This window comes from Elaeis guineensis, chromosome 14 (assembly GCF_000442705.2).
Source record: "Elaeis guineensis isolate ETL-2024a chromosome 14, EG11, whole genome shotgun sequence".
Taxonomy (NCBI): domain Eukaryota; kingdom Viridiplantae; phylum Streptophyta; class Magnoliopsida; order Arecales; family Arecaceae; genus Elaeis; species Elaeis guineensis.
Genome location: NC_026006.2, coordinates 33,443,139 through 33,455,307, shown reverse-complemented (window position 1 = coordinate 33,455,307; position 12,169 = coordinate 33,443,139). Strand labels below are relative to the sequence as shown.

Sequence of the window (12,169 nt, the reverse complement as noted above, 5' to 3'; positions counted from 1 at the left end):
AAGCAAAATGAAGATATTAGATGCAAGAGTGCAAGAAGGAAAAGAAAATAAGATAGAGAATAAGTAAGCACACCACAAACAACCTAGATTTATAGTGGTTCGGTGCCAACCTTGCACCTACATCCACTTTCCAAGCTCCTACTTGAGAATTCAAATTCAGTAAACTGTATTCAACAAGAATATAATATCGGTACCTCTGACTCTAGCTATCCTAAGCTAGAACACTTATTTTTCGGATACAAGCTAACCCAATACAATCTGATTCAAAGTTCGGATCAATCTTTCTACGTTTTGGAACTCTTTCAAAACTAAAGATCAACTCAAAAATAGAGTATAACAGTTAATCACATAAAAATATAAATATAGCTTTTTTAATGAGCAAATAAAACTTTAAATGCACTTTATACAATAAGAAGGAAGCTTTTCTGATTTTTCTCAAGGTGGTTGAAGACTTGAATGAGCTCTTAAGAGATTGGTGAACTTGAAATGAAAGCTTCTTAACTTCGAGAGAGCTTTTTGCGTAGGGCTGAATTAAATGCTTGAAATCCACTTCCAAACCTTCCTTTAAGTGCCTCTTATAGCTTCAAATGATGGTGGAGAGTGATCTGGATAGTTTTAGAGCCGTTGGAGATCACTAAATGAGTATTTAATGTGCCAAAATGAGCTAAAAAACTAGCCGTTACAGAATTTTTTCGTCGCAGGGGTTGACTCATAGGGTCGACTCATACACATGAGTCAACTCATGGGATCGATTTTTATGGTACAGAATAGAAAATAATTATTCTGTAATTTTGGCGTGCACAGCAACAGAGGTCGACTCATAGGGGTCGACTCATGCACAAGGGTTGACTCATGGGGTCGATTCAATTGGGTGTGCCAGCCAAAAAACAGCATGCCGTTCAGCCCCATTTGATATGAGTCGACTCATGGAGTCGACTCAATTTTATAAATATTATTTTTTTTCAAAATATACATCCAAAAAGTATGAAATTTTCTCCAATAGATCACAAATCTTCTATTCTTGCTCTTGAGGCTTTCGAGTTAGGACTTGGTGAAATTATGATTTTGCTCCTGAAAAATAATAAATCTTTTTTCAAACTAAAATCATTAGTAACCCTCTCAAATGCTTTGTAATCATCAAAATCAATTCAAGGAGCAATAGCTCGACATAAACCGAACACTCCCAAACCTTAAGGTAAGAGAATATTGACTTATGCCTAGTTCATATCTCATATGGAGTCCTTGCGATTGATTAGTTTGAAATCTAGTTCAGAACATGACAAATAGTCTTAAGAGTATAATCTTAAAAGAAAATTAGCAGACTTACAAAATCCATCATAGATCGAACTATGTCTAATAAAGTCGATTCCAATAAGAGAGAATCCTTATTCTTTTTCTAGATTTATCAAAAACTTAACGGAAGGGCATTCTCCTCTTTGGTTTGACCAAAGAGTTTCAATGCTCTTCTCAATTTATTTCTCTACCTTATTATGAAATTATTTGAATATTTTAAATAATTTAAATTTATGATAAATATGTTCGTAGATTCAATACATCAGTATGTATCAAATTCAGAACATCATTGGCTCGTTTATCTTTTCCAGTAAAAGATGATTTGGTCATCTTACTAAGGAGATAGGATTGACAGGTTGACAATGATTCACAATCATTGACTTCAAAAATTATCACCTATTGATCCTATTCTTATTTATATGACTGAGCCTAAATTGCCAAAGATAGGCTTCCATGACATTATCTACTTTAGAGAGTTTGTTTGATTGTGTACAATACACTAACAGACAATGACTATTCATAAATATCATTTTTTAGTTATCCACATGATTTTGACATCATTCATAATGATATCACAAAAATATTAAACAATAGTGACAATCACTAAAACAATATTATTAGAATTGAAAATAGGCTCGAGAATTCTTAAAGTCAGGATTAGAACATAACTTCTATCTCCAATGTTCAGGAAGCTCTTGTTGTTTCTAATCTTTCTACTATCCTAAAGTCATTGTAACAATTTGCATAGACTTCTGATATCCAATATCCAAATAGTAGTGTCATAGATAGAGAAATCATAAGGTGTTATCATATAAGTACCTTATTTAGCAATCCTTTGCTAATGTCTCTTTCTTTGCCTATTCAGATCAAGGGACTCTGCTAGACCAGGTTAATCTTAGATTCTTTTATTAGTTCGGACTCATTAGCCCAAGCACAACTCTTTTGCATCTTTTTTTTCTTTTTTTTTCTTAAAAAATTATTATCCCACTAAAGATACATCTTCAGAAGTGCAAAAAGAACTCCTTCAATATTTGAAGAATTTTCTCCCACTGAGTATCATCGAATTTACAACTAAATTTGTATTCTTTGCTGCTCTCAAAAATATCACACGGTGATACTATCATGTGGCCACTTCTGATAAGTGCCTTTGATCACATCACTTGTGTTGGATGTGGGAACTTCAGGTGCTGGATCCATAATCATATTTAGGATCCATTCATGCTTTAGAACTATTTGCAACTTCTGATACCAATTATCAAAGTTGGATCCTATAAGTCACTATCAAACAATGAATGGAGCAACAGACATCTAGCCATAACTGAAAGGAAAACACAAGACCTTTATGTTTATGAATTGATTAAGCCTAAGGACTTGGACTTTAGTCTAAAGGTTCTTCCACTATTTTAGTCAAATTGGTAACCTCTACCTCCAATCCAAAGAATTACTTTAATTTCTTAGTGGGTACTAAAATCCACATAGATTGCATACAAGTCTGAAGATGGCTCGATCAACCCATATGCATCTATGGGTAGGTTCTCAACCAATTATTTCTTCAAATAATTTTTAGTAATTAATTTTACCCCAGATTTCATTTCAGTAGGCGATGGGCCTCCACTAAAAATTTCAGTTAGGTCAAACCATTAACATGAACCTACTCAGTATTTCTAACCAATGAATGATCAGGTTCAAGGATGGCTCGATCAATTCAACCATTATCAGATAGTACAACAGAGTCATCACATGATGAATAATAATTTCATTATTCAGAGAGAACACCAGATGGATGGCGCCTATAATGTCAATTAGAAATAATGGACCCATTATCATTCATCTTAATGGGAGGCTATGATTTAGTTATCTCCATAACTAGCTCATTTTATGGACCTAATAATTTAGAGGATTTAAGAATCAGTTTAGAGAAGAGATGAGAAGAGATCAACCAGTAAACCACAATCCTCCCACTGACTTTACTAAGTCATTAAATTGGATCAGGGTCATAGTGGTTGAAATGGCAACTAGATTAGTCACACTGATCAACCTTAATGATATGGGTCAACTTGAATCACTTATCAGTCTAATTAAGATATAATTCATCAAATTGGTCAGGTAAGTGAGATCGATGGGAGGATCTGCTAAGCTTACTTTAGATACTATCGAAATGGTCAGGTAAACCGCTCCCAATTAAAAACCACCGGTCGAAATGCCGAACTCACCTTAGACACTAATTGGTAAATTAGTTTTGATTTGACCAACCTAATGATTCGGGTTCAACCATTGAGCCATTATCAAGGTCTATTTGGTCTAATCAAAGACATGAACTTGACCATCTACAACTATTGTATTGATTCTAGAGAAACTCTAATTTAATCTAATTTAATATTTGGTTAGATTTAATCAATTTCTCTAGTTAGTCCATTAACTCTTTGATTCTAACTTTAGGTCTAACCTAATTAAAAGGACCTGATTTGAGCTAACCCATGCCCTCATATTTTATGTGAATGACATTAGATCTTTAATTCATAATTCTAGATCTAATCAATTCTATCCTTAATTATCAATTAAGTTCAGCATCAACATAGGTTTAGGTTATGGTTTAAAATAATTTCAATCTTTTATTTTGTAAATAATTTATAATAAATATTATATAAAGATTTTTTATTCTGAAACTGGATTAACTCAATCAATATTGAGTCGGCTACACAAAGAGACTGGGTCAACTTAGTTCAAAATTAGATTGGCTCAGTAAATTTGTAAGCATGATTTAAGGAGTTTCAGATCTGAAAATTCTTATGTAACACTAAAATAAAATTGATTATAATACTTTTAGATTATATCTGAAATTTTATCAAAATTTTATTTTTTTATGATTAAAATAATTTTAATCATATAGATTAGATACCTTATTTTTCATACAACTTTGTATCACATACAACAAACCTAGGATTTTGAAGAAAAATAAGTTCTTTTTTTTACATTCTTCTTTATGGGATCTAATCACATGGCACCCCTATATGTCATAAGAGCAACCCATCAAATGAAAAGAGAAGACCTTTAAACCCTTCTTGGTCCTATAATCGAACGACCTGCTGGTCAATCCAATCCAAGTACTTGCTAATCGGATCATCTAATCTAATCACATATTATATATGCTTGAATTTAGATCTAATCTAAATTACATCAGATCTGATGATAACTTTAGATCACATCTAAATCAGATCATAAATATCACATGCATGATATAAAATTAGATTTTATTAACGATCAGCACAAATTAGGATAACCTTTTCACCATAAGGGGTAAACCTACAACAGGACAATCTTATGTCAGTTTGTGCAATCAACTATTAATTAAATTTAGATTAAAATATCACACATCAAATCTAAATAAAATTAAAATTTAGATTTAATATGCAAATAAATCATGTCATAACAAATCTAGGCTTTGATACCACTATTGGGATGCATAGGTGATTTCATGCATGTATTTTGAAACTTTTTCAAAAAATTACAGTGAAAAACCACTAGATTAATCAAATTAATCTAACATACATATGATCTAATAATCAAATCATTCTACTCTAGGATCTATGACATGTTATGTTGTATATAAAATCTAAAATAATCTGAAGATAAAATCAGCATGCATACATATGAGCAGTAGATCACATCTACTTCTAATCTGAGTTCAAAACTCCATACCTGATCATGGGTCGATGATCTTTGCTATTGAGAGATATGATGGAGAAGATCTTTGCTAGTTGTTCACAGTCGCACATGCATTCGGCCTTTATGAAAAATTCACTCGAAGCCCCGATCTGATTGATTTTCTCAGGAGTGCTAGCTCATGCGAAGACCTTCTTCTTGACTGATCCGGATCTGTTCTTCAAAACTCTGAAACCTTTTCAGAGATTGAAGATGGACTTCTAGAGGAGATGAAGAGGTAGAAAAAAGATGAAGAAAAAAATAATTTATTTCCTCCTTCCAAACCCTTAGAACAAAAAATCTGAAATTCAGATTTTTGCGCACACCCCAAGAGAGAGGGCCCTCCTCTCTATTTTTTACATCATGAACTATGCCCAAACTTCTACCACATGAAGAGCTCTCTTTTGGTATCTTACACACACAAAAGAAACCATAAAAACCCCTTTTATAGGAGTGTAAGGAGGTAGGGTGAAGAGTCCTAGTGATCTTGGACTCTTACAGGATTCTACTTTCCTTCACAATTCCACATCCCAAAATATCCCAAAAAAATATGGGATACTCCTTCTCATATTTTTTTATGGTAAAGAATTCTCCAACTAATCTCTCAAGAAAAATCTCCTCAAAATATCACACATATAAGGAGAAAAAAATTTATTGGTGTGGAGAGGTTGATCTGGATGAGAACAGATTTTCTTAATAAGGAATATTTTAAAATCTAATTTTAAAATCTTTCTTTTATCAAAATTAAATTTGATTTGGATGTGAAATAGATAAGGGAAAGAACTCTTTGGTGTGAGAAAATATTTGACAAAATGATTTTGTGTGTGGAGATATATGGCATGCAATCTGGATTGGCACAGGGAGAAGAGTCCTATTCCAATAAGGACTCTTAATTTTTTTATTTGAATTTAAATCAAATCACATCTGATTTAGCCCAAACAAAATATATAAAATTTAATATAATTAAGTTTATAAATTTTTAATCAAATCTTAATCAAATTAAGAATTGACTGAATCAAAATCCTGATCAAATCAGGAATAATTCTTCCTTAGCGATTAGGTCATCTAATAATCTAATCGAATCAAACCTAATTGAATCTAATTTAATTAGATTTTATTTAATCCTCTTTGCTCAATCAAATTGAGCTAATTAGTAATTTAATTACTAATTAATCTTCTATTAATTCACTAACACTTGATGAATTAATTTATTATAATTTTTGCATAAGGTTAACCATCAATCGATTGATGATTAAGCCCTTAAATGATTCTCAATCATTGATCAGCCACATGATCAGTCAGAAACTTCTTTTGAGTGTGACTCCATAGATTTGAACCTAAGTCAGTAGTACAGAAATATCTTTCTGAACTAATCGATGTAACCATCTAGCAATGGTGACCCGACATCCGGATAGGTCGAATGAAGGCGAAGCAACATTCAAGAACCTATTGGCGTATGGTTACCGTATAATTCATCTCTTTGACCCTAATGCTCGAGGATGACCAAAGATTTAACTGTCAATCCTAGATAAGTCATCTACATTATATTTCAATCTTTTTCAAATCCATCACATGGATTATCTGAGCTCAGATTTTGCTAAATTGAAATACACTGATGCATATCTCCTACTAATTCGGAGAGGTCAATCCCATTTTGACTCATGCACCAACTTGATAAGTACTTGACTGCACCCAGAAACCTTCCATCACTAAATTAGAAACTCGGTTAGTCCGACACCAAAATACAGTGAGTTGCTTGCAAGTCATCGTGGTGATCTCAGGTCGGAGGGACACTTATATCCATACCTTTTGCAAGCTACCCTTGACAGCAGAGTGCTCCACAGTTGGTCACATTCAGTGATGGTGTACTCCTATATCTCACCTACGTGCCATACCAGTATCTCCATACCATTTGGTTACGAGGACAACCAACACATATGGCACACAACGACCTATACTTGATATCGCTATCGTCCTAGTAATAGCGTATCATTTGATCACAAATCAGTTTAAAAATTATGCGATATATCCTCTTTTATCGATCAAAGTAGTCCTAAGGACTTCATCATAACATAGGAGTTTGTTAGAAGATGTATTCTTGTGATGAAAAATATCAAATAATTTTTATTATTTATCAATTCATATATAATTATAGTTAGCACAATCATCACACGATTGGCTTTAGGACATATTTCCCAACACTTAGAGCTAAGATTCCTCAAAGTGAAGCTCAAGGTGTGGAACAAATATAGCAACAGCAACATTATGATTGAGAAGAAAGAAAAAGAAAGGAGAATAGTTTAGTTGGATGAACTTGAAGAGATTAGAGACCATACCTCATTTGAATCAAAGAAAAGAAGACAAGTCAAAGAAAACTTGCATAACATACGACACCAAGAAGAGATAATGTGGAGGCAGTGTTGAGAATTCAATGATTAAAGCATGGTGATTAATACACCAAATTTTTTCATGCCTATGCCAGTGCATGAAAGCAAAAGAATACAATTGTCACAGTTACTTTTCAAGATTGAACATATGATGATCACCAAAAAATAAAGGTGGTATTTGCAAGATTCTATATGGAACTCTTCATTAATGTGTTCCGCCTTGAGATATGCTTTGATTGGAAAACTCTCTTTCAAAATGAACAAATCAACTTGACAGAGCTCCACAAACCATTCTCAGAGGAGGAAATTGAAGATGCTATCATTAGTTGGAGATCAGTTGAAGAAAGCTTATTAGTTGGAGATCACCAATCTATAAGCTTAATTCATGGCATCATCAAAATCATCTCAAAGATCCTATGCTCTTGCCTCACAACCATCATTGATAGACTGCTTCCCAATTCCAATCGGCATTTATAAAAATAAAACAAATTAGAGATTGCTTTGTCTTGGTAGCCAAACTCATCTCCCACTGCAAAAAAAAATCAAGCCAGCAAAGTTCTCAAATTGGATTTCGAAAAGCTTTTAATCAACTAAATTAGGACTTCCTTCTAAATCTCCTAAAGGAAAGAGGCTTTAGTGGTAAATGGTGTAAATGGATTGAAAAGCTCCTCACTTCTAGCAAGTTCTTCCCACCAACGAGGTGGATTAGATCAAAGATTGGGCTCAGACAAGTAGATCCCTTCTCTCCTCTTCATCCTCACCATAGATGTATTATCTCAAATGCTTGATACAGCAATGATGAACTCCATCATCTTAGGTGTGGGATCAAGACATATCACCAAAAGCATCACCTATTTACAACAAGCTGATGATACCTTGATTTTCTATGAGGCCTCAAAGGAACAAATCAAAATATTAAAATTTATTATCTATTCCTTTGAACTAGCTTCTAAATTAAAGGTTAACTTCGACAAAAGCTCTCTGATTAGACTGAACATCAATGGCAACCGATGTCATGACTATGCAAAACTATTAGGTTATTCAGTCTCAAACTTTTTGATTAGATATTTAGGCTTTTTGCTTCATTTCAACAAACCAAAAAGTTTCAATTAGAGCTTCTTGGAAGAGAAGATAGACATAAAGCTTGCTAGTTAGAAAGGTAAGCTGCATTCCCTTACAGATAGGATAGCATTGATCAATTCAGTTCATAGTGCAAATCAACTTTTTTGGATGTTCTATTTTCAACTTCCAATTGAAGTCATTAGGTGCATTGACTAAAGAAGAAAATAATTCCTATGGAGAGGAAGCAACAAATACCACAATGGACATAGTTTGGTGAGCTAGGAAAAGGTCTGTTTGCCTAAAAGAGTTGGAGGTCTAGGGATATTAAACATCAAGCTTCTTAATCAAAGCTTTCTCATTAAATGGCTGTGGAAGTATTTTAAGGAGTAGAATATGTCATGGTGAAGGCTGGTAAATAATTCTTACTTCTTTAAAACAGCCCCAAACCAAGCTCCAGTTAAAGTAAATGTTTCCTCTACATGGCCGGACATTATGAAGGCTAGACCTTGGTTCTTTGCCTGTATATCCATTAAGATAGGAAATAGCAAGCAAATCTCATTCTGGATTAATCACCAGATCCTTTATGAGCCACTGAAGAAGGCCTTCTCCCATTCTTTTCTCCTTTCCAGGAAATAAGATACAATAGTAGCCGGCTACATTCAAAACTATATTGAGAATTCAGCATCAATCACAGCTATCAAAACCCAAATATGAAATGAGCAACGTCAATTGTGTGAGCTATTGGATACAATATAATTATCTCAAGGAGCAGACAACATAACATGGAGATGGAGCTCATCAAATGCCTTCACAGTTAAAAATAGTTACAAGTTTCTAAGCCATGGAGGAGTAATCTCTAAATTTGCTCACATTAACTAGAAAATCCCAATACTAGAAAAGGTTGAAATTTTCAATGATGGAGTTATCAAAACAAAATCATAAAAGGTCTCAGGAGGAGAGGATGGAAGGCCTTGTCAGTACTATATGTGGAAGAAGAAGAAAAGATGAAACATTGATTTCTCAACTACTCATTTACTAAGATAATTTAGCAGCTAATCTTGGATAAAACTCAAGTGCATCTATTATCCAAAACACTACAACTTCGATGGACTGCCTGGAGAACGGTGATAAGAACTGTGTGTTCTCCACTATATGTTGGGCCTCACGGAAGGAATGAAACTATTGGATATTTGAGTTCCAAGTTATCACACCAAACTCATTGTTATACGTGGATGCCGGTCACTCGTGGAAAGGGCATAGCTAAAACTCAAAAGCTTTGTGCTAGAGCTACAAGTAAAACATTAAGTCTGTAAAGCACCCACATCAACCCAACAAATCCTAGACATGCAATAGACACTCCTTTTTTGGGAGTTCCTAATATATCCTGGTTCGCCCTTTATAATCCCGTATCCTATCATTTTGTCCCAAACTCCCATTAAAAGACAAGAATATCTCCTGTCAGCATTATGCTGATAAACCATCCATGCACATCATTCCTTTTTCCACTAAATAAATCTTAAGGTATCCCACCCTTTTACATTAAAAAAAAATTGCAATATGATATTACTTAAAAGTTGATTCCAATATATGTCTTTTCAATTATCAAAAAATATTATTTTAAATAAAAATAAGAAGCTCTAACAAAAGTTAATTGTCTAGATCAATTGACTCCAACATTCCACTATTGAAATTTCTTTATCCAAAATATTTATGAAAATAAAGAAATGATAATTTAAGAATTAAAAGCTATATACAATGATTCATCCCAATATCCAATCACCCAACATTTCCTATTTAACTATATTAAACCTTTAGAAAACTTTGTTCGCAAGTAATTAGGTAATTGTATTTACAAATATATATATATATATATATATATATATATATATATATATATATATATATATATATATATATATAAAATATAAAATTGGATATTGTTGTTTTTAGAAGATCAAGCTAAATGGAAAAATTCAGTCTATAAATATGTAGAGTCATATCAATCTTATCTTTTAATACAAAAATATAGCATTCCATTAGTGTAAGATTGCATGCTAAAAATGTGGGTTTATAAAAGATAAAGAGCCAAGATATTTTATTCATCATCATAACAAATGATATTCATGTAGATGCACAAATTCATATCTATTTCAAGATTTGATACATAAAACATGAGTTTGAGTGTATGAGAAAATTATAAGACTATTATGAAAGTTCAATAAAATATTCAAGAAAAAGAGTGTATGAGAAAGTTTTGCAACTTTAATAAAAATGATAGTTGATATAAATTTTAAATAAATTCATAAAAATAATATGAGCTGATGAAAAAGTTATAAGATAATTTATAATATCATTAATCAGATTTGTCTCAGTTAGTTTGGCACTCCTCTTCTCTTTTGAGGGTTTGATAAATCTTTCTACTTTCAAACAAAAAAAAAGTAATTCATTTTTATATATCATTGGTTAGGCCTTGCTCAATCTTTCCCTTCCCAATGAAAGAGAGGAAAAGATTTGTTGATAATTAGAAAAGAAAATTACTATGTATATGTGGCAACCAATAAATAAAATTTCAAAAGCTATATGCCATCATGTGTGGCTAATCATTACATACAAGCATCATGTTGCTAATCATTGCTAGCTAGTTGCGATGCAGTGAGATCACTGGAATCACTCACCAAGTGTGGCTTAAAAATAGTATCACTTGGCATCTTTGCCAACCTGAGGAGACTCCTAGATGCAAGAATTGCCTGAGGATTCATGTCATGCAATGCCCTCAAGTGAAGGCATTGCACTGCAATGAGTGCTACTTCTTTTAGCTCCTCTGAGTTTGAATTACCAAGAAGGCAATGACCCACAATCCTCAATATAGGCTGGAAGAGTTCCCATGGCAGAGGAATCCTTCTCCCCTTCTTCTTATGCTCTTCTTCACCACCTTTTACTTGAATCATTTCTTCTTGTTGGTCAGCACAAGAGACATCGGAATTGGGGTTGCTTTGTTTCTCCTCCTCTAGAGATCGATTATGGCCAGCCCAATCCACACAAAACTCACAAAACTCTTGCTTAGAAGTAAGGGGCATGTCATGTATCTTGCTATAGTATAGCTCCAATGCTACTCCAATAATTCGAGCTCGTTTAGTGGAGCGCACCGTGCCACATGGCTCCAAAGCAGGGGAGAGTATTGCTATATTGAGATCCACAGCTTTGCTCTTGGTGGGGACCTTGGCCTCATGGTAGACACTTGGATTGGTGAGGTTAGGAAGGATCACAGTTAGAGGCTCGCCACCCCGAATGACAGTCTCGTGTGCATAGAAGGCCAACAGGATAGCTTCGAAGCCAGCAAGAGACTTCTGGGAGACAACACGAGAAAGATAGACCCTAATGATGGTAGGGAGAAAATTGAGGACAACAAGTTGAAGGCCTGGGTCAGTGGATTGAAATGTATCATACAACCAGCGGCAAAGGTTGTCATCACCAGAGCCAGAATTAGGATGATGGAGGCGACTAGAGATGTCATGGGAGATGTTTGCATCATGGAGGAGAGATATGGTAGGATTTTCAGAGAAGGTGAGGGGCTCAGGGAGGGGGCCAAGGATGAGGGAGAGAGAGTGGATGGTGGCCTGAGCTCGTTGGATGGATTGCCAGAAGGTGGTGGATTCGGAGGGAACAACCTCGGAGGACATGAGGCAGGGAAGGTAGGATAAGGGAGTGGAAGGGAAGGAGGCGAG

The 12,169-nt window shown here is 34.1% G+C and overlaps 1 protein-coding gene across 1 annotated transcript; it reads right to left on the bottom strand.

Moving 5' to 3' along the window:
• Positions 1-10,998: 10,998 nt before the first annotated feature.
• On the bottom strand, positions 10,999-12,148 carry LOC105061354 (uncharacterized). The gene has a single exon (XM_010945373.3). The coding sequence runs from the start codon at positions 12,122-12,124 to the stop codon at positions 11,069-11,071; it is 1,056 nt and encodes a 351-aa protein (XP_010943675.1). The 5' UTR covers positions 12,125-12,148; the 3' UTR covers positions 10,999-11,068.
• Between the last annotated feature and the right edge of the window lie 21 nt (positions 12,149-12,169).